The sequence below is a fragment of the Ipomoea nil genome, unplaced genomic scaffold (genome assembly GCF_001879475.1).
Source record: "Ipomoea nil cultivar Tokyo-kokei standard unplaced genomic scaffold, Asagao_1.1 scaffold3069, whole genome shotgun sequence".
NCBI classification, from domain to species: Eukaryota; Viridiplantae; Streptophyta; class Magnoliopsida; order Solanales; family Convolvulaceae; genus Ipomoea; species Ipomoea nil.
Genome location: NW_017619497.1, coordinates 291,593 through 315,131, shown reverse-complemented (window position 1 = coordinate 315,131; position 23,539 = coordinate 291,593). Strand labels below are relative to the sequence as shown.

General features: G+C 34.6%; 2 protein-coding genes and 1 long non-coding RNA gene across 4 annotated transcripts; 2 read left to right on the top strand and 1 right to left on the bottom strand.

Annotated features, from left to right (window-relative positions):
* The first annotated feature begins 570 nt into the window (after positions 1 to 570).
* On the top strand, positions 571 to 22,982 carry LOC109165232. Its single transcript, XR_002051506.1, has 3 exons — positions 571 to 583; positions 1,217 to 1,218; positions 22,899 to 22,982. It is a non-coding gene; the product is annotated as an uncharacterized LOC109165232 (long non-coding RNA).
* On the top strand, positions 11,587 to 18,042 carry LOC109165227 (shaggy-related protein kinase alpha-like). The gene is made up of 13 exons (XM_019313904.1): positions 11,587 to 11,774; positions 13,498 to 13,655; positions 13,755 to 13,847; positions 14,312 to 14,371; positions 14,500 to 14,772; positions 15,322 to 15,396; positions 15,856 to 15,912; positions 16,035 to 16,175; positions 16,258 to 16,308; positions 17,078 to 17,173; positions 17,268 to 17,351; positions 17,431 to 17,533; positions 17,628 to 18,042. The coding sequence occupies exons 2-13, from the start codon at positions 13,542 to 13,544 to the stop codon at positions 17,708 to 17,710; spliced, it is 1,230 nt and encodes a 409-aa protein (XP_019169449.1). The 5' UTR covers positions 11,587 to 11,774; positions 13,498 to 13,541; the 3' UTR covers positions 17,711 to 18,042.
* LOC109165228 (pyrrolidone-carboxylate peptidase-like) lies at positions 18,556 to 23,504 on the bottom strand. 2 transcript variants are annotated; one of them, XM_019313906.1, is made up of 5 exons: positions 23,320 to 23,504; positions 22,338 to 22,660; positions 21,653 to 21,757; positions 21,518 to 21,565; positions 18,556 to 18,947 (listed from the first exon to the last, which is right to left on the bottom strand). In XM_019313906.1, exons 2-5 carry the CDS (start codon positions 22,602 to 22,604, stop codon positions 18,708 to 18,710), a joined length of 660 nt encoding a protein of 219 aa, XP_019169451.1. In that variant the 5' UTR covers positions 22,605 to 22,660; positions 23,320 to 23,504; the 3' UTR covers positions 18,556 to 18,707. The 2 variants fall into 2 exon arrangements, with proteins under 2 accessions (XP_019169451.1, XP_019169450.1); XM_019313905.1 differs by lacking the exon at positions 23,320 to 23,504 and adding an exon at positions 23,212 to 23,313.
* Positions 23,505 to 23,539: the final 35 nt, after the last annotated feature.

Genomic DNA, 23,539 nt, shown 5'->3' with positions numbered 1-23,539 from the left:
TATTTAGTCCTACAGGTAATATCAGATTTTAAGAATGTAAAACTATAGTGTTTTTTTTGAAAGCCAAGGCCAACTAGATAAAACTATAGTGTTTAGTTGTATTAGATTTTAAGTTATGTTGTATAATTTACTTAAATTCCTTTAATACAAATAAGTAAATTATATATATATATATATATATATATATATATATATATATATATACTTTATTAATTTAGATTTTAAGTTTTTTTGTTTTTTTTTGAAATTTGATTCTTAATTAATCTAAATTTTATCAAATCGAATATTTTACCACACGCACTAAGAATAATTTTTTTACACCTTCAAAAAAAAAATTCAAAAAAAGTTTTGGAAACATTTGTAGTAAACAAAATCATATATTTTGTGGTACTAAACACTTATAACTTTCGTCTCACGGCAACTTGGATATCTCTTCGGCGTGAACATTACTCCATAAGTCCATATTTCTTGACACCAATAATTTTTGGACGTAGACCTGTGGTCTTCGCCAATAATTCTTGAAGGCGTGTAGTTAGGGATGGAAATCGTGCACCAGCATTGTGCGTCCCCTGCCCAATACGACGTCATTTTGTTAAGTTGTGTGGAGGAGTTGACGCGACGAAGTTTATGTCTATTCTATTATATAATTATGTACATTCGAAACATGAGATGATTTTTTTAAGAGTTAAAGAGTTTATGTGTATTATGTTAAGAATTTATGTGTACTATGTATTAGAGAAAATTTCAATTTTGGTCCTATGACTATAAAGGTCTTGTTAATTTCAGTCCCTGACTTTTAAAAGTGTTAATTTAGTATCTTGACTATGCAATTTTTATCAATTTTGGTCACTCCGGTCAAATTGCCGGCCAAATTTCACCATAAAATTTTAATAGTTAAAATAATGAAGGTATTTTAGTGATCATTTCACATATCTTTGCTTCTTCTCTGGTGAATCCATCTTTTCCACCATGTTTCCGGCTCCGACAAAAAACCATACACCAGTCTACAGCGAAATCCCGAGCTCCAAAAGCAACCGCCCGAGCGTTTTCATGATTTCTCCGGCAAGGCTCGATGATATTCCAACGTGCCCGAATTCCGATTTCCTCAGCTCTTGCCATTTATGCCATAAAAAACTCTCCGGCAAAGACATTTACATGTACATGTACTTTTTCAACCGAAATTTTTGCAGGAGGTGCGCTGGACGAGCATAAAGAGAAGTGCGGTTCGAAGATTTCTAGATCCGCCGATATCTCAAGCTCCCCATACACAATTGTTCTTACATCATTGTCAGACCTGCGCGACCTAACTACAAAGTTGTTGATCATAAATATAATTACACCTGGACTCTAAAACAGTAGGATCATTTTTCAAAGAATTGACAATGTTGACATCCCACTGGCTCCAATTGAACAAGTTTACACATCAGAATTTTATGAAAGCATGAAAACTTCTAAAGAAATTTGTAAGTTAATTTTTACTATATCATTATAACAATATATATTGTAACTATATATTTTGAATTATTTATTATCATCATCTATTGACATGAATTGTAACAATTATCATTGACAAACTCTCAAAACAATTTGTCTCTACAACAAATATAAATTAAAAAAAATTAATGATTTCATTATTGTTGATGAAAAGTATGTACGTCACTTTATTACTCTTATTAAATTAAAAAAATTAGCAGCTACAACAAAAAAATAATACATGTGCATTTAATTAATTTAGAATTAGATAAGATGAATATAGTGATGAACAACTTGAATGATTGTGCACTAATGACCAACGGATTTCTCTCTAGGGTTTGCTAGAGTCTCTCTCCACCCCCAGGGTTTTGCTAGGTTTTCACGTGCTTTCTTGACCTTTCTCCGGCGAATTCTACCGGCTTTCAGCGTCGGCAACTGCTAAGGATACGTCATGGCGTCGACGGAAGGGGAGGGCGTGGCAGCACTGACGAGGCGTTGGGCGGATACTGTGTTGGATGATGAAGAGGACGTTGTTTTCAATCCAGTTGGGGGAGCCGCGGACGAGAACCAGCCGGAGACCGAGCCGACGTGGGGAGTGGTTGGGCGTTTCCTAACTACTAAGATTATCAAAGCGGAATATATGCGGCAAGTCATGGCATCCGTTTGGCAACCTGTACGGGGGGTTCAGGTTTCGGAGATCCAACCGAACCTATTTCTCTTTATTTTCTATCATGAGACGGATGTGCAGTATGTGATAGAGGAGGGCCCGTGGTCATTTAATAATCATTCGTTAGTATGTAAAAGGGTTCCGGATGGGGTGCTCCCGATTGATGTGGTGCTGGACACGATTGATTTATGGGTACAAGTGCATGATCTGCCTATGGGTTACACGGCAATACCAATTCTTGAGCAAATTGGAAATTTTGTTGGTACTTTTGTTAAGCTGGATGACAGGTTTATCGGGGCACCATGGTTGACTTACTACTGTATTCGGGTTTCAATACCGGTGGATAAACCGATCAAGCGAAGGATGAAGCTGCTAAAATGAGATAAGACAACGTGTTGGGTTAATTTTAAGTATGAAAGGCTGCACACATTTTGTTTTTGCTGTGGTATGTTGGGTCACTCTTATAAGTTCTGTCTAAGGGCTAGGGAAGCGCCGATACCGGTGGAGCAATATCCGTATTCTGCGGATTTGCGAGTGGGAGGAAATCGGGGGCCACGTGAAGTGGGTGACCCCTGGCTGATTCCTCTCGGTGGAAAAATGAAGGGAATTCCGACAGCAGGAGTACCGAAGAGGCAGCCGACGGTGGTTGTTGATCCGAGGGAAGAGGTAGTAGGGCGGGAGGCCGAGGAGGTGGTGGTTGCAGTGGCCAAACACCGCCGGGAACAGGAAGGGGATAGTACTGATGTGACGATGTTGGACAGCTCAAAAAACATGTTTATGGCGGGTTCTGGATCCCAGACCCGCCCGACCCAATGAGTATTCTGAGCTGGAACTGCCGTGGCTTTGGTAATCCACGGACAGTTCGTGAGGTGGTGGACATGGTGTCCCGTAAGCAACCCGATTTTGTATTTCTAATGGAAACCAAAGTGGCACGAGATCATGCTGAGCGACTTCGTGTCACGATTGGTTTCGAAGGTTTATTTTATGTTGACAACAATGGGTTAAGTGGTGGATTAGCGTTGTTTTGGAGGAAGAATAATACAGCGAGGCTCCTCAGTTACTCAAGGAATTATGTTGACATTGAAGTAACTATGACAGGTCATCCAGGCTGGAGGATGACGTGTTATTATGGTTTCTCGGAGCGTAATAGGCGTACTGAGTCCTGGGATTTGTTGAGGACGTTAGCGGCAAGATCGAATCTCCCATGGATTGTGGTGGGGGATTTCAATGATTTACTGTATCAGTATGAGAAGAGAGGGGGGAATCCGCATCCGAATAGCCTCCTTCGCGGTTTTGGGGAGATGCTTGAGGATTGTGGTCTGGCCCAGCTGCCGATGAGTGGATATCCGTATACCTGGGAAAAGGGGAAAGGGACAACAAATTGGATTGAAGAGAGGCTCGACAAGGTCATAGTAACGAATGAGTGGCGTAACATAATACCTCATGCTAAGGTTATGAACTTGAGAACCAGGAAGTCTGATCATTCGGCTATTTTCTTGGAATCCAGGAAGCCTTAGGGACGACTGGAGTTGGGAGGAGGGGTTTTCGGTTTGAGATGGCCTGGTTGTATGATGAGGGGTGTAGGGATGTGGTGGAGCAGTCGTGGCAGGAGGGAAGGGGACAGGGTTTGCAGAATTGTATTGAGTACTGTGGAAGCCGATTAACACGCTGGGGTGGAGATCGGTTTCATAAGTACGGAAAACAGATTTTGAAGCTGAAAAGGGATCAACAACGCTTGAGGGGGCGCATTGACCCAGCCACACTTGCCGAGTTCCAGCGCATAGAGCAACTTCTAAGCCGCACTGAGGCCCAGGAAGATGCCTACTGGAGACAGAGGGCCAAGCAACACTGGCTCAAGGAGGCCGATGCCAATACGAAATTCTTTCACATGTATGCCTCTCATCGTAAGAAAAAGAATACTATAGCTAAATTAATAAATGACAGTGGGGATTGGTTGGAAGGAGAGCCTATGAAAAACACTATCCTGGATTATTTCAATAATATTTTCTGCTCTGGAAGTCCGGGGTCTGGGGAGGGTTTTTTTGGGGGGATTCAACCGCGAGTATCACAGGCACAGAACGACTCATTATTACGGCCTTTTACTTCTGAGGAGGTAAAAGATGCATTGTTTGCAATGTACCCTGATAAGGCACCGGGCCCGGATGGAATGAATCCGGGTTTTTATCAGCATTTTTGGGATGTGGTAGGGGGATGTAGCGAATTTTGTGGTGAATTGCCTTGAATCTTGTGATCTTCCGCCTGGATTGAATGATACAGATATTGTGTTGATCCCTAAGAAGAATACTCCAGAATTGGTAACTGATTTACGCCCTATAGCTCTTAGCAATGTGGTTTACAGGATTATGGCTAAAATGATATCTAATAGAATGAAGCCTTTAATGGAAGAAATAATATCTGAATCACAGAGTGCTTTTATCCCGGATAGGTTGATAACGGATAATATTTTGTTAGCTGCGGAAGTTGGGCACTTTCTAAATAGGAAGCAGTGTGGATTGGGGGGATGGGGTGCTCTTAAACTAGACATGGCGAAAGCATATGACCGTATGGAGTGGCCCTTTCTTCGTAACATGATGTTGACACTAGGATTTCATGGTAGATGGGTTGAATTCATTATGAAATGTGTAACCACGGTTTCCTACAGCATTTTGGTGAATGGTTCTCGGAGTAACCCAATTGTACCCACACGTGGTTTAAGGCAGGGAGATCCGTTGTCCCCATATTTATTTATTATTTGTGCAGAGGGGCTTTCCCTATTATTGCAACAGGCACACAGTGCGGGATTGATACATGGACGCAGAGTGGCAAGAGGTGCTCCCCAAATCTCTCATTTATTTTTTGCGGACGATAGTCTGTTATTTTTTAAGGCTAATGTGGAGGAGGCAAATGAGATAAAGAGATGTCTGTCAGTTTATAAGGATCTATCTGGACAAGTGGTAAACTACCACAAGTCAAGTATTTGTTATAGCAAGAATACGAGTAATGCAGACAGGGAAAGTGTGGCTCAGGTTTTGGGTGTGGGACAGGCTCCAAATTTTGGCAAGTATTTGGGGCTTCCTTCTTTTGTTGGAAGGAACAAGAAGGCAGCTTTTGCATATATTGAGGATAAAATACGCCAAAGAATTGGATCGTGGAATAAGAGATTGCTGTCTCAAGCAGGGAAAGAAATCCTATTGAAGAGTATAGCACAATCTATGCCTACGTTTTCGATGAGTGTTTTGCTGCTACCACTATCAGTATGCACGGCGATTGAGAGAACCATGAATAGATACTGGTGGGACTCTGGAGCTGACAGACGAATACATTGGAAGGCATGAGATAAGTTGTGTATCCCTAAGAAATATGGTGGGTTGGGATTTAAAGATTTACGTGCGTTTAATCTAGCTATGTTGGGAAAACAGGAATGGCGAATGCTCACTAAACCTGATTCCCTAGTGGCTCGTGTCTATAAAGCCCGTTATTTTCCCAAAGGAACTTTTTTTTATGCACAGGTAGGGAATAATCCCAGTTTTTGTTGGCGGAGTATTATGGCAGCGAAGAGTATAATTTGTAGTGGGGTGAGACGCAGAATTGGGAACGGAGAGTCTACACTCATATGGGCTCACCCCTGGTTGCAGGATGAACAAGATCCCATGATACAAACGGAGATGCCAATACAGTTACAAGGGGCCAAAGTAGTGGGTTTGATTGATCAACAAACTGGTACATGGGATAATGCTATTCTAACAGATCTATTTCAACCTACTGATGTGACAAGAATTATGAGGATACCTGTCTCCCCGGATTATAATGATACATGGTATTGGCATGGGGACCCGAGAGGACTATATTCTGTAAAGAGCGGGTACAGGCGTTTAGTAGGAGATTATGAGAGTAATGGTGGGGCATTTGCGAAATGGTTAGCCCTATGGAGACTCAAAATCCCCCCAAAATGGAAAATGTTTATTTGGAGAGCTATTTGTGATATATTGCCTACCACTACAAACTTGCTTTTAAAGAGGGTAGATGTGAATCCATATTGTGCCATGTGTGGGATATCACAAGAAGATACAATGCATGCATTAGTTTTGTGCGATTTTGCAAGGAACATTTGGGAACAATCCAACCTTACAATCCCCAATATTGTCACAGATATTTTTCATGTTTGGTTTGGTGAACTTCTAAATGTTTTAGATCCTGATGGAATGTTATATGCAGCATCGATTCTGTACAATATTTGGAGAGCACGAAATGGGGTAGTTTGGGAAGCATGCCTACCAAGACCGACTTCGTTACTCAGAGCCGCCGCTGCCGCCAAGAATGCATGGACCCAATCACGCCCCACCTATACTGCCGGATCTGCATCTATAAGTGTTGCAATGTTGCCGAGACGGGAAGGGGATGGACTCCACGCTGCCAACCGGATTGGAGAAAGCGCCAACACTACCGAACAGAGCATGCAAATGTTGAGAAGGTGTCGTATCGATGCGGGTTATCTACACGAGACGGGCAAGGCCACTGTAGGGGCTGTTCTGCTCGATGTGGATGGAGGATACGTCTCGGCCTACAGTGCACCACTACCAAATTGTTTCTCACCACTTATGGCCGAGGCGTTGGCATGCAATGAAGCTTTATCATGGTTAAAGGATCGAGGGGAACGGAATATCGAGGTATACACAGATTGCTTGACACTACAACGCTATCTTACTACACCATCCGCTGCGTTTCGTTCTTACGTTGGCTATGTCATTGACAGTTGCAGACAAACTGCCACTTTATTTCAGTCTTGCTCGTTTAATTTTATTTCTAGATTAGACAATTATTTAGCTCATGCACTAGCTACTACGGCTTATCAGCAACTTGCTGCTATGTACTGGGATATCCACCCACCAGACATTATTTCAGCCTTTTTCTAATGAAGCACCACATATATTTTTCAAAAAATTTAGAATTAGATGTTTATAATGCCTTTATTTAAAAAAAAATATTCATTATAAAAAAATTTAAAAAGAGATAATTTCATTAGTTATATTATCTTTTTGAAACCAGTTATATTATCTTTATCTTTTACAATTCAAAGATTCATTACCTTCAAATTTATTAATTTATTATATTCACTACATTGTCCATTGTCTTCTTTTTTACATTATCGTGTTGCTAACTATCAAAGTTATAATACAAAATATGTTATATATATTTATTTACCAAGTATTTTATACAAATATAATAAATATTAATATTTTGTTCAATACTTTTACATGATAACACACAACACACATCTCACAATGCATGAAACATATATGGAAAAACTACCACTTCCAAATATCAATAGGTCATTGTAAGATAAAGAGTTAATAGCACAACTAAGATCACATCATATACACAACAAGGCAAATCTAAAGCTTCACACACCATAATCTCATTGCACGATGAATCCATTTATGCTACCACTAGTAACTCAATTGCACTTTACACACTACCAAAAAAAAAAAAAAAAAAGAGGACATGCATGTACTGAAGATGAAGACAATGACAATACTACCCAAAAGAGAATTAAGAAAAATTAGAGAAATTTAAATCAAAAGTAGTATTTATTTAGACTATTGTTTTTAGACTAAGTATTTAAACTAGCGTTATTATAAAGTTGCAAACATTTATTTTAGTGACAATAGAATCAATCTCTCATATATTATCTTGCATTTATATACTTTAAATTACCGATTTAAATAAACAAATTCAATATTTATTTACCTATTTGCATAAACATCTCCGATATAATATTGCATTGATATACTTTGAAATACTTATTTAAAAATAATCATTGGGCATTGTTCCATTCGCGCAAAGCGTGTAAAATAACTAGTACATATTATACTAATAAGAGCCAATAAAATTAGGCGTATAATGGGTAGAAAAAAAGTCCATCAAATTATTAAATGAAATGAATGGTTCGAATTATTCATATTTTAATTTTTCATTGTAATTTCCAAATTTATTCTTAATTATTAACTTACTCATTGATTTCAATAAGAAATGTCTTAGGTTTGAATCTCATCTCAATCAAAATTTGCATAATTAAGTTATAAACTTTATTTTACCCATATTAACTTAAATAAAAATAAATTAGTAGTTACAACAAAAAATTATACATATGCATTTATTTAATTTAGAATTACGTGTCTACAATGCCTTTATTAAAAAATATATTAATTATCAATAAATTAAATAAGAGAAATAATTTCATTAGTTATATTGTTTTTATTTTCTCCAATGCAAAGATTCTTTACATTCAAATTCATCAATTCATATTCATTACATTCTCCATTATCTTCTTTTTTACACTATCTTGTAATTAAATATCAAAGTTATAATACAAAATAATATTATATATTTATTTACCAAGTATTTTATTAATACCATAAAAAAAAAAGTTTGAAGCAAATCATATTAACTACTTGGGGGATTTGTTGACAAAGAAAGTATTCAAATAAACCAACAAATTGAAGCGGAAAACTATCATGTAATATCTTTGGACTACATCATATTTAAAATATTCAAATTTTTACTACTTTATCTAATCTTATTCCTTAAACTAGAGATTTCTTTATCCACAATAACTCATTCAACAATAATGGTTGAACCAAATGTACCCCGAGCAGAACACATAAAGGACTAGTATGCTTTTATGTTGATAATAATATGTAAATGTTAATTATATCATTATCTTACGTAGCTATTTAAAACTCATTATTAAAAGTGTCAATTTAGGACAATAGAATATCGTAATATACTTGATGCATTGAAATGATTTCAAGACTACAACAATCTTACAATCAATTTGGCAAACCTAGAAAATGAAGAAATTTCAAAATAGCCACCATTGATTCATTCATTTATCTCGTATGTAAAATACTTATTATGCATTAATTAAAAGGGAATAAGGGTCAAATAGGTCATCGAACTGCACACGATAATGTAATTAGGCCACTGAACCTAAAAAATCAACAATTGGGTCCCTAAATTAACCAATTTCAAACAATTCTTCCAATTTGTAGGTTTCTAACAGGTTAACAGGTCATCCTCCCAAATTAATTATTTTTTAAAAAATAAAATTTATGGGTCTCTAAACTAACAAATTTCAAACAATTCTTTCAATTTGTAGATTTCCAACAGGTTAACAGGTCATCCTCCCAAATTATTTTTTTTAAATAAAATTTTAAAATTAATTATTTAAATAATTAAAAAAAAAAAAAACAGAATCCGGCCGGAGACGAAGAAACCGGCCTTCTTCGTCCCCGGCCGGTTTCTTCGTCTCCACGGCTGGAGACGCCGGCCATGGAGACGAAGAGTTTCTTCTTCTCCATGGCTGGAGACGAAGAAACTCTTCGTCTCCAACCAGAATCTGTTTTTAAATTTTTTTAAATTTTTATTTGAATAATTAATTTTTAAATTTTATTTTTTAAAAAATAATTAATTTGGATGATTACATGTTGGAAACCTTCAAATTGGAAGAATTGTTAGGAATTGGTTAGTTTAGGGACTCAATTGTTGGTTTTTTGGGTTCAGTGGCCTAATTGTATTATCATGTGCAGTTCGATGGCCTATTTGACCCTTATCCCTAATTAAATATATTAGAACTAATATAAATTTACAATTCATTTAATCTTCTGGACTCAACTTGCTTAGATTACAGGCAAAATCAACATCAACCTTCACCAAAAAAAAAAAAAAAAAAAAAAAAAAAAAAAAAAAAAAAAAAAAAAAAAAAACTTGGTATATGAGATGTAGTCACTATTTAAAAAAAAAAATTATACACAAATTGAAAAACAATTTAACACGAAGGTTAATATCAATTCAATAAAAAAAAATTAAAAAAACACACACAAAATCAAGTATTACACCAATTCTTACTAATTCTAAAAATATGAACTTGAAAATGAACCAATACAAAATGGATGTGGAAATTATTGATGAAAATGGACACGTTGCAACATCAATATTCGGACTACCTGTAGAGTTATTGTTGTTACTATCAAGTAAACAAGTTATGAAAATAGAACAAGAGGTACTACTCTTGAACCTTATACAAATATAATAAATATTAATATTTTATTCAATACTTTCACAAGAAACACATAAAGGAACAAATTAAACTACCACTACAAAATATCAACCGACGCTTGCAAGATCAAGAGTTCATAGTACAACTAAGATCACAATCATATACACAACAAGGAAAATCCACACCGTCCTACACCATAATCTCGTTGCATGACGATGTCATCTGTGCTACCAACAATAACCCAATTGCAAATAACACACTACCAACAAAAAGGAAGACAACAAATAGTGAAGATGAAAACAATGTCAATGCTACTCAAAAGAGAATTAAGAATACTTAGAAAATTTTAAACAAAAAGTAGTATTTATTTAGAGTTTTAGACTATTGTTTTTAAACCAAGTATTTAGATTATCAATTTTACAAAGTTGCAAACATTTATTTTAGTGATAATTATAATGAATTTCCTATATTATCTTTCATTCATATACTTTGAGTTACATATTTAAATTAACAAATTCGACATTCAATTACCTATGTATTAACTTCTCCTATATAATCTTGCATTGATATGCTTTTAAATATTTATTTAAATATAAACATGGGATATTAACATATTCGCACAATGTACGTATAGAACTAGTATATATATATATATATATATATATATATATATATATATATATATATATATATATATATATATATATAAAGAGTGATTCTGGTACGAAAAATGCCACAGGTGAAATATACGGATAAATCTCACCCACGCAGATATAAAATTTTTTTCCCATCCAAATCGTGTGAATATTTTAATGCCTATTAAAGCATAGATACCGAAACTTATCAAATGCGAGTGAAATTATCATCCCTAGCGAGAGTGACACTCATCTACCCGTTATCTTTCTTGGTGAGAAAAAATATAACTTTCCTTCCCCATTTGCCTTTATTTTTTTATTTTTTTAAAATAGTAATAATAAGATCATAATAATTTGTTTTATTTTTAATCTCATGAGCATAATAGTATTCTTCGGCTGAACCCCAACCCTAGTATAATAGTATTCTTATTTCTATTGTTTGCATTCATAATTTATACTTCTAATATTTAATCTATTCAAATATTTTAATTCAAAAACATAAAATTTGATCATTTTAACCAATGAATGAAAACATTTTAAATTTAAAAATTGAGCATAAATTGAAAGTATAAATGATGGATCAAAACTCAAGTAAAAACTATCCTTCATCAAGAGTTAAACACAAAGCATGGCAATTGACAAATAGAGAAGTGAAAATTTAAAGGAGAAATGTTTCAAAAAAAATAATTTAAAGGATAAACAAAAATAGTAAACGAAAAGCTGACAGATAACCAAAAGGAAAATGCTAACCAAAATTAACAACATTAATTAAACAACCTTTCTCTCTCTTTCTTCTTCTTCTTCTTCTTCTATCAATATCAGATTCTCTCTCCTGTTCTTCTCTCTCTAATGCTTGTGGTGCCATCTCGGCTGCAAACAATCAAGCCCAGCCGCTGGTGATCGCTGTGTTGTCGATCTCCTCAAGATTCTGATTTCATAGGTACGCTTCTCATTTCTTCAACTTCATCAATTTATTTTTCTTCTTTTTGTAAAGAAATATGAGCTTTTCCTTTTTTTTTTTTTTTTTTTTTTGGTGATTCCGATATTTATAATTTTTCTTTTGATTTTACATGGATCATCTTCCAATATGGATCTGTAAGGATCGTTGCGTAAATGTATTTCTAAGCTTGTTTTAAAGGAGGTTTTATTTTTATTATTATTTTTTTCAAGAACCAGATTTTACTCTTTTATGGTCTTTTTCCTAATTTGGAACCTTGAATTCGATATGGTAGATTAATGGCTATATCTCTTTTGACTACTGTAATTATGTTCGTATAATTATTTCTCCATTTATGAATAAGAATTTATAAACAATTGTAGAAGTTCTGCTAAATATTTTCTAATTTTTATGTTTCCTCGGCGTGAAAGACATTTTAACAGTGTTTATATAAGACTAAGTGTAAAATGTGAGACTGGAGAGGCTGGAGAGCAAGGCTAGGAGCTTTTTACTTTAAAGTTTAACCTGTTCATATACAAGATCTATTATATTCAAGACCAGGGACAAAAGTGTTCTCTGCATCTTTGTACCCAAATGAATAAATGATTGGCCTACAAAGGCTTCAATTTAGAGAACTTATAATGGAGTTATAATAGCAGCAGCACCTTTGTCCATCTAACTCACCTTTTCATCTTGTCTTTTCCATTATCTTTAGGCCTAAAATTTGCATCATATGATAATACTGGAATATACTTTGCATCCTTGAGCCTTGAGGGTTTTAAATTTATTTATTATTATTACTTATTTTGCCTTTAATATGTGAGCAACTGCTCGGTGATGGTATAGTTACTGTCTTACTATGGCATATGAGAGGATGCTAGCAAAATGTCTTCACCATTGGTTTGTGTGGAGTTTCTGAATTTCAAGGCACTGAACTGTATAGATTAATTGAGCTCAAAGAAACTCCCACTTTGTTCTGGACATCTTGTCTTATTGACAAATCATCGAATCTAGAAATCCTATAGGCCCTATATATATGTGTGTGTGTGTATTAAATTTTTTTTAGTGGAGTGTGACTGATGAACCAATCTTACAACAACCAAATTGTTCTCCCATTTCCTACTTAGAATTTTGTATCTTTTCAGAACTCTTCCAATCCTTTTCTGTTTAGACAACTCCACTGTATGAGGAAACCACTGGTTTTGGTTGTTCATCGCCACTTTCCACATCATACTTAGCATTGTGCTCCTCTCAGATAAACGAACCTCCACAGCCACTGCTATGTAGCCTAGTTTTATGTCTCTTCAAGTTCTTTAGCCTTGACCCTTGCTCCTTCACTGACTTTTTACTCTTTCATTTATGAATATAAATAAATGTGAGTTAATTTGTCCTTTCCTTGTTTTGGGGTGCATTCCAATTTTTCTGGATGGGCCTTTATTTATATATTATTGGTAATGTTGATTGATGCCTTTGTTACTCTGAGATAAGGTGCATTGACCTTTTTCTTGTAGAGACAAGTATAAATGTTTTTTTTTTTTTTTTTGGGCATAAAATGTTTAGGTAAATACAGATGCCATTAATTGTTACTAAGTTAGGGGGGTTGCCACCCATAAAAGGGTTGCACAGGTCATTTATTGCAGATATATGTAATACTAATAGATCAATGAACAGGATGCTTTTAGATAACGTTTAGTATCTAAGTAGATTTTGGTGTTGATGTTTGCAGATAAATGACTTGTTGAGGTGATATAGTAAGAAAGTTCCTAATAAATGGCATCAGTGGGTGTACCACCTGCTTCTGGTATGAGAGAATCCAGTGGTCACACTGTTGGTGTTGATAGTTTGCCTGAGGAGATGAATGACATGAAAATCAGGGATGATAAGGTCTGCTCATGCCATCTTTTTTTTTTTTTTTTGTTCTTGTGATTATTATTCTCCATATATTACCCCTTGTTGCTTTAATAATTTTTTTTTTGTTTATAGGATATGGAAGCAGCAGTTGTTGATGGTAATGGGACTGAGGCAGGTCACATAATAGTGACAACTATTGGTGGTCAAAATGGTCAACCAAAACAGGTAAGTTTGTTAGTCTCTTTTTGTATCTGATTGCTTGTTAAAAAGCTCATGGTTTTGTTAAATAAAGCAGTACTCCTATTATATGAGGCTAAAGTAAAAACTATAAGTATGGTTTTTGATTGTGATGGATTTAGTAACTTAAAATATTCATATGTGATGTATACAATGCTCATAGCCTTCTCTCCTTTGGAAGGTAAAAAAACATGTAGGATAAAATAGAATTAAAATATCTCTATGTGATTGTGCTCATTCAAGTCTAATCATTAGTTCTATTTATGTCAAGATTATTACTTGTATCATGTGATGCTTTAACTGCTTTATATGTATGTACTTGTCCGATGGTGTAATGAAGGTTGCCAGACATGGGGGCTTCTTTTATTGTATGAGAGTTCTAGTTTTGAGAAATGGCCTCTTCCTTTATTGGCATGGTACTTCATATTTTCCTCTGGGTCCTCTACTTGCAGACTATAAGTTACATGGCTGAACGAATTGTTGGGCATGGATCATTTGGTGTAGTATTTCAGGTATGATTATGTTATCTTTATGTTAACCACTGCATGCCTGTGGACTGTCTTTCTTGACACCCTTTCCCTGCCTCCCCTTTAAGAGCAATCTTCTGTGATTTCATATGATGCTCTCTTGTACTAATCAGGCTAAATGCTTAGAAACTGGTGAAACTGTTGCTATAAAGAAAGTTCTTCAAGACAAAAGATACAAGAACCGGGAATTACAGACCATGCGTCTTCTTGACCACCCAAATGTAGTGTCATTGAAGCACTGCTTCTTTTCTACAACTGATAAGGATGAACTGTATCTTAATCTGGTTCTTGAATATGTACCTGAAACTGTACACCGTGTTCTCAAGCACTACAATAAGTTGAGCCAAAGGATGCCATTGATATTGGTGAAGCTTTACACATATCAGGTATTGTGGTTGTACTTGCTAGTTGCTACATCTACTTTATATGTTCTCTTTATCTATGCCATTGTCTGTCTTTATCTCTAGCCCTGACTTTTTGCATAGTGAAGTGTTTGTAACTTCATAGCAAATGTTTAAATTGTTAAGCATTTAGGGATGGTTAGAAAGGCTTGGTGATGGAAGTTGACAGATAGGAGATTGTGATGTTCATGATTAGGGATTCAACTGTACGTGGGTAGTAGAACACAACTTGGGGCTAGTGGGACATGGGATGTTTGAAAGTTGAAACTTTGTTTTTTTTTTTATTTCTGTTTTTGTTTAAATGTTAAAAGTCATGACAGATGAAGGGTGGATGAATCGCTATTTTATTTTTACTGAGTCGAATGCCAGTCCAGTTATAAGACCCCTTTTTATTCATATTTGGTTTTTGAATAAAAAATTAGTTACTCAATCACTCAATACCTTGGTGTTTAAGCACTTGATATAATACTGAATTGCTTGAGGTTCTTGAGATCATTATATCATAACTGTATAACAGCTGTTAATATATGACAGATTTTCAGGGCATTGTCTTATATCCATCGCAGTATTGGAGTGTGCCACAGGGATATCAAACCTCAAAATCTTTTGGTATATTCACATGGCTTTATCTTCTTCTTTTTGCTTTTTTAATTGTGCAATCTTTACTTTTCTTGTAGTTTGGTTGTATGCATTCTAATTTCTGAGCTTTGTTATAATTTATGGATAAGAAACTATGAAAAATTATAGCACTCTTTACTGACAGTTTGTGAAAGCACAAAGGTTTAATTGTATTATTGTATATAAAAGATTTACAGAAGTTCCTCTATTTATATATACAGTTATACACGAGTTATGATTTGGGCTAAGCCTTATTGCTATAACTCGTGTTACTTGCCTATATTCAACTTATTTCAACACAGTACATGATATTCTTCTCAGTATGTAAACATTGTCTCATCTTGTGATATGAGCATTGTTTTGAATTGTTTCTTTCCTTATGGCATCTTTCTCGTGTTACTTGCCTATACTTTGCAAGTTTACAGCCAATTTATTAATTACCTTTTGCAGGTGAATCCACATACTCATCAAGTTAAGTTATGTGATTTTGGAAGTGCGAAAGTTCTGGTATGCCCCTGACCCTGTACTTACAAAAGCCGTAAAAAATAAGAAGAGGATAAAAAACTGAGCCTAATTTGCATCTCATTTTGATGTATGAACAACTCCTTTTCTTTCTTTTCTGAACTTAGGTTAAAGGGGAGCCCAATATTTCTTACATCTGCTCTAGGTATTATAGAGCTCCAGAGCTTATTTTTGGAGCGACAGAGTACACTACCGCCATTGATGTCTGGTCTGCAGGTTGTGTCCTTGCTGAACTGCTTCTAGGACAGGTGGAGTTAATTTCTACCGGTACATTATAACTGCTTGTATTAGTTAGGACTTGTATCTTATAGTCTGCTTTTTTGTATGAAGACACTATTTCCTGGTGAAAGTGGAGTTGACCAGCTTGTAGAGATCATTAAGGTATTATCCACTTTCCTTCATGTGAACGATCTCTCACTTCCTATCCTATTCGTATTTCTTTCCAGTCAAGTCAATCTACCTACCCAAAAGAAAGAAAAAAAAAAAAAAAAAACAAGATTTTAAGTAAAAATCTATTATTTACCTGTTTAGAGTCCCACATTGATAAAATAAGAGAGAACATATGGGTTAGACTAGCTAATTGATTTGATTCAGTCTTTTAGTGTGGTTTGGCCCATGTGCATTATAGCCGAGCCTGTTTGGTCCACTTTGTATTCACCCAGTTGTTTTTATTAATGCTAAAGGTGCACTGGGACTAGTACTTCTTCACTTCTAAGATAATACTGGTATCAAGTGAAAATCCGTGTTCCTTTCATTCAAGCCGTCCTCTCCCATTAAATGCAGCCTTCATCTTCTTTGCTTTTTAGTAACATTGGAGGATTTGGATTTATAATTTGTTAGAAAACTTAAAAACTTTGGATGTAGGATAGTAGGAATTGCTTTCCAAAGTATTTCTAGAATTACTGCAAATGCATCCTCCAAAATTTTGGAGTCTTTCTATTGTGAGATTCTATAGCTTGTGGAACACCGAGTTGAAGTCCATGAATAATTATTTTAGCTGATAATTTTTAGTAATTACTGATTAAAATACAAGATTAAGACATATCAAACTTGATCCATTCAGATGCAGTCTGATTAGAATATCATAGTTTTGAGTTCATGGCTTTGGATTTGAATTCTGCTTCCAAGTGCATATCCACATATTTTGCAGGTCTTGGGTACTCCTACCAGGGAAGAAATTAAATGCATGAATCCAAACTATACAGAGTTCAAATTCCCGCAAATTAAAGCTCATCCATGGCACAAGGTACATGCAATCCAAACCATTCATCCTCCTCCTGTTTCGGTCATACTTTAAGAAGTTATAGCACGTGATTGCATACCCCATGTTTGGTTTTCAGATATTTCATAAGCGTATGCCACCAGAAGCAGTTGACCTGGTTTCTAGGCTTCTGCAGTACTCTCCAAATTTACGCTGCTCTGCTGTAAGTACACTAATATTTCCCGAGGTACTTCCATACTAGTTCGCACTAATAACTGTATTATTTCGATTTTTGAATACAGTTGGATGCCTTGACCCATCCTTTCTTCGATGAGCTACGTGACCCCAGCATTCGCCTCCCAAATGGACGCTTTGTTCCACCGCTGTTCAACTTTAAGCCACACGGTATGGCATTACCTGACCCGAGGTTTTTTACTCATGCTTTCCTATGTGAAATCCAGTTTATTGAACTATATCCATGCTCGATTGTTATTCTCAGAGTTGAAGGGTGTGCCAACGGAAACCATAATGAAATTGGTTCCTGAGCACGCGAGAAAACAATGCCCCTTCCTGGGATTGTGATTCCTGAAGAGCACGACAGATAAATGATGAATCAAGCGTTCCTTTCGAAGCTCTTTTTCTCCTGTCTGTAACCATTATTTTCGTATGTATCTTTGTATTGCCTTGTCTCGAAAAAGCGCAGATGTAAGGAAATGCGTTCAACAATCGCCTCGGCTTCAACTTGTGGTGTACCATGTATCCTGTCTTTGTATGACCTGTAGTTGTAACATCATGTGGTTTAAGGAATTTGAATGTACTGTTGAGATTGAATGTCAAATGGTTGGAATTCTGAAACAAGATTTTTCATTTTGGTAAATTTGATGATAGGGGGACCACTTGGGTTCATACTCAAATTTACTACCCTGAAAGGATGTAATTTATGCTAGTAGGAAATTAACACTATGTCGATTGGTATCATAAAAATTACGAAAAATAGTATATTTTGTTCTCTAGTTATACTCGTGGTACAGACTTACTTTCTATTATAGCAGGCAATTTTAAGCCCGAACTTTCATACATGAGGGGATTTGAAGTCAGTCTTAGGCAGTGAGAGTGTACGACCAATAACGCCAACTAAGTTGGTTATATGTATGATCATTTTTAACGTTTAAGTTATGCACAAAGTGATGAATTTAATCTCTGATGGACAGATTGATCAAATCTACCACTTTATTAAATAACATATTGGTGGCAGAAATAGTTTCCGAGAGATTAAAATTGTCACTCTGCACATAATTTAGTGATTGAAAATGACTACGCATATAGCTCAGTTTGTACTACGAGTATAACTGAATGACCAAAAATATAATTTTTCCCAAAGTTTTCCTATAATTGAATTACACCCTAAAATCTACTCTGCTCAACAGTAAGATACAGTCATCATTAATTACAAATGACTTTTTCCATTCATTTAAAACTGTTCATCCAAACCAACCTTAATACAAACACCCAACAACAAAAGGAGAAATGCACTTCCACACTGGATATAACTTAGAAGACACAAACCACTGCAGAGAAACTAGGATACTAAGGCAAGTACCTCTAACAAATAGGCAGCAAACTGCATTTGGGTCTCCTCATCTATTGTTGTGAAGAGAGGGACATGTACAAATAGTGATTTTATTCCATACTGCTCCGCAAAGCGCAACGAATGATAGTAAACATAGTTGCATACAAACCGGCCTGCATCGTTGGAGGTCGTCACTTCATAGCCCGTCATTGCCAATGCTTTGGTGATCTCCTCGACAGGAAAAGAAGTCTAGATAGATAGTGTAAAAGAAATTCAAAGATGAGAAATGAGTTTAAGGAGGACCAATGAGGTTCCTAGTAAGAAAATTTACCTTAGGTGAATCATTAGTGCTAATAGAAGTGAGAAGAAATTAGAAGTTCACCTATGCTTCTCATACTAGAAAAATAGAAAAGTTACTTTGTACTCCCTCTGTCCCATTTTATGTGTCTGGTTCGGTTAACGAGGCTTGAAGTTATTTTTAATTTAATTTTTCATAATATTAAGTTCAGTATTAGTATACAAAATTTATATATTTAGAAACTACATTAAAAGTACTATTAAACATAAAAAATAAAACTTGAAAATAAGTAAAAATACTAAAGAAAATAAACAAAGAAGAAAGAGTTGGTTAGATCAATGAATAGTAAGTAGGACAGATAAAATGGGACAGGGGGAGTATCAATTAAAACTCAAAAACTCTATATTTTAGAACATAATAGAACTAAACAAACAGGAATGGTATGCTATTTGTATGTCTCCTTTTTTTCCCGAGGTTCTCTCTCTCATTGCACCGAGAAACAAAAAATCTCTAAGGCATTTCAAAGTGACAACTGTTTGTGCAATCATTATATCATGGACCATGGTCCACCTGGTAAGGCGGACACTGACATAAGGTACATTTTTAATACACTAAATGTTCATTTTTTGAAGGTACATTATTTGTGTACTGGTACTACCAAATAATGAACCTTCAGTACACAAATAATGCACCTTTAGTATATCAAAAATGAACATTTATTCATGGTCCACATATAATTTGCCCAGTTTGTGAGGAAAAGAAAGGTCAGGTCATTGGGTTGAAGTAAACAGACCCTAAAAATTAAATTCTATTGACTAAACACTCAAATAGAATACCTAAAAAGTGTTGAATTACATGAGAGTATCTGCATCAATAAATATTCAGCCTAACAGCTCTATTTCATATTGGCAAATTACCCCTTCGATGCAGGGCCGGTCCTATCATTTTATAGGCCCGGGGCTAGCAACAAAACTGGGCCCTACATAAAATTAATATACATTTTTATAACTAAAATTAAACTAAATAAGGAAGGGTCACAAAATAAGTCGTATTTTTTTGTGGTCCAGTTCTTATAAATAAATGAGCCCCCAAAAGTGTAAGCGCAATCTTTAAAACCAATATTGTAAAATATAAGATTAAAAAGTTTTTAATTGTTATTTTGCATACACATGAAAATAATTCTATATGTTTTCCTAAATCCAAAATAATCAATAATTGCATCAGTGCCTTCATAAATAAACAATTATAGTTTATAAAAATAAATAAACAATTTTAAACCAAATAAGCTTATACGCAATCGCATTTTAATAATAATAATAATAATAATAATAATAATAATAATAAAAAAGTAATTATTATTAAAAATTTATAAAACAAAATTTATAAACAAGAGCAGAGCATGAAATCTTAATTATTGAGAACAATAAATCAGAACACTTTAAATGTGACAAAAGATATTCATAATAAAATATGAAACATAATTAATTTGATAAAATAGTTTAAATAGAAAACACATTATAAATCATATATATTCTATATTCGTATTATATTTATAATAATTAGATTAATTTCAAGTTTTTCTAGATTAATTTAAAGACGATGACACACAATAGAACTTCTAAACAACATTAACTAGATAATTCATAAAAGTAAACTATCTTTTAAAATATTTTTCATAACTAATCACAAAATATATTACATGTACATTACTTATTATAAAGTTCACAAAATAACATGTGTTCTAAATATAAGTTGTAAATTAGTCGAATAGAAATTGATTCAAAATTTGATATAAACCACAAATCAATCTATATTATAAATCTCACTATCATTATAGAAAATTAAAAAAAAAATAAAATTAAAATTAAAATTAAAAAAAAATCACAAAGTTACAAATTTAATAAAAAAATACAAATTAAAAGTAGAAATAAATTTCCTAAGTTATAATTTCAATACAAGATAATAATAAATCTAAATTCATCTTTTAAATAATAGAGAGTGATTATTTAATATAAATGTACGTATAAGGGTTCTAAATTCATCTTCTAAATAGTAAAGACTGAAAATTTAATATAAATTTTGAACATCCAAGGGTTCGACCCCACGACCTTACAACAAAATCAAGGAACCTTACCAGTTAGGCTAACTAACACTTTAGTATAATTAATGTATATTAAATGTCTATAATAACAGTATAGTATTAATAAAACATAATTGGGGGGCCCCTTCCAAGCGTGGGCCCTGGGCAAGGGCCCAGCCTGCCCTTGCCCAGGGCCGGGCCTGCTTCGATGCCAAGCTTTTTCTACCAGTTTTGAATGTATATTCAATAGTTACTCTTGTTTTCTAAATGACCTGTCAACTATTCACAAAAACTAAGACCAATTAATTTCAGGTATTTTTTAAAAAACCAATGGTAATTCAATTGAAAATTGTTGATAATAGGTAGTTACCAAACTGTGATTAGTAGCAGATAAATTTGCACATGAACTAAAATAGGACGGGAAAAAAAATAGTCATTCACCTCTCTTATTCGTGAAATTGCACCATCCATGGGAACTATGGGAATTTTCTGCAAATAAAAAGATACATTTAGATTAAATCTTAAGACATGAAGAAGTAGGACCTCGGCCTGGAATTTCCAACATTTTATACTGACCTGTGGCTTCCATCCCATCTCATCTGCACATCGGAAGGTAGCTTCGTTGACAGCTTGGCGCTCTATGGCAAACTTTGTGGCCCCACTATTAACTCCAAAGTGCAACTGGAAATAGATCAATATATGTTAATACCTCGATAAATGAGAAAAATTATGGGTTGAATATAGAAATCTACCTAAGATCACATAGGACTACATTTCTTTCTACGGGATAGATTCTTAAATCAGCTACGGTTGTTGATAAGTAGACTAAGGGGTGTTTGGTAAATGACTGTTAGTTGATTGGGTTAGTGGGTTTTATTAGTTGATAGCATTAGCTGATTGTAGAAAAGTGTTTGGTAAATTATCTGTTAGCTGATTACATACAAAATGACTTTCTCAAAAAGGTGATCGAAAAAGGTACTTTGAGCAGCTTTTTGAATTTTAGCATTTTGAAGCAATAAGTTGTTACAAAAAGCTAATTAATCAAACACTCATATTGATTGTTTAACCAAGTCAAACAACTAATAGTGGTCAAATAAGCCAAAATTGACTGATAAGCTTGGATGATTATTATCCATTAACCCTATTGATGTTTTCACACCTACCAGCCAACTAACAGTTTTTTGGTAACTAAAAGTTTTTGTTTCTTAAAAAAGAGAAATCAATAGAAAGGAAAAGAGGACAAAGAAAGCAACAGATTTACCCAAATAACTCTCCTGGAATGTGACGACTCAGATTCATCATTTCTCAGAGCAGACTGTAATGTCTGATATAGAGGAACCAGTGCTCCCTGGCCCGCAGTCTCAAGAACACTGCAACTCCCGAGGATAAGCCCTTTGGGAGTACCCTTTTTCTTCATATAATCTTGAAGATTACTTACAATTATTTCGGTTGGATTCTCCGCCACTCCATGAAATTTCTTAAAACCAGTAATATGGATAGTTACAGGAGACGGCCCTTCAGACCCCATCTATTACCAGTCACAGGGTAATTCACCAAAGCCAAAGCATCAAATGCAAGAACTGTCTGAATACATAACACAGAAAATCGATCAAAATTCTAAGCAAGTTTTTTGCAAGAATGAAAATCATCAACTCCTCTTACATCTATCATGAATTCGTTACAAAAACCATCCTCAAAAACATTTCCCTCTATGCCAACTATCACTATGTATATGATATTATGCCACTACACAAAATTTTCATTAGTTCTGATATACATACTAGAGAATAGAATAACTTCTGTGCAGAATCAATTGCATGAGATCAAAGATTTGAGCATAGCAAACACACAACCTAAAGTGCAATATGGTAGATTTAGGAGAGCAGAAAACCCTTTCTTAGAACAATAATAAGATCAATCAAGAACTCAGATAAGCAATTACAAGTTAAAACCCCAGAATATTCCTCCTAAAATCGAACAAAGATCACCATTAGAACAGCTCAAACCCTTTAATTATGACTGCTTAACAAACCAAAAACTCCAACAAACGCAAAGGCATCAGAGAATCAAAAACCAAAATGGAAGATACGAATAGAATAAAAACAACTGATAGTTCACGCGACCCAGAAATATACCTTAAAGATACGATCTTTTTTTACAACTGAACACAGCCCGAAGGCATCAGAATCGAGAAATAACAAGAAAGATTAGAGTTTGAATAGTATACTAGTAGTTTTGCTTACCTCAAAGCTTCAAGAAAGCGACAATGAAGAATGACTCAGCCACCAGTGTTATCTACAAAAATTGATCAAAGTCTGTGGACTAAGACGCTGATTTGAGTGTCCTTGTAGATGAGATTAGAAGGAAAAAGAAAATTCGGATAAGTAGACAGCAAAGACAGGCAGTGCTATGTCGTTTTCTAAAGGGAAAAGATATTAAAGAGCATTCTTTGTATACATGGAA

Bases quoted from the DNA above. Each gene is read 5' to 3' on its own strand.
- LOC109165227 (XM_019313904.1), top strand. From the start codon at position 13,542: ATGGCATCAGTGGGTGTACCACCTGCTTCTGGTATGAGAGAATCCAGT. The intron at 13,656-13,754 runs GTCTGCTCATGC...TTTTGTTTATAG, and splicing joins TGAAAATCAGGGATGATAAG to GATATGGAAGCAGCAGTTGT. The intron at 13,848-14,311 runs GTAAGTTTGTTA...CTCTACTTGCAG, and splicing joins AAAATGGTCAACCAAAACAG to ACTATAAGTTACATGGCTGA.
- LOC109165228 (XM_019313906.1), bottom strand. From the start codon at position 22,604: ATGGGGTCTGAAGGGCCGTCTCCTGTAACTATCCATATTACTGGTTTT. The intron at 21,758-22,337 runs GTAAATCTGTTG...ATCTATTTCCAG, and splicing joins ATTCCAGGAGAGTTATTTGG to TTGCACTTTGGAGTTAATAG. The intron at 18,948-21,517 runs GTGAATGACTAT...CTATCTATCTAG, and splicing joins CAATTTCACGAATAAGAGAG to ACTTCTTTTCCTGTCGAGGA.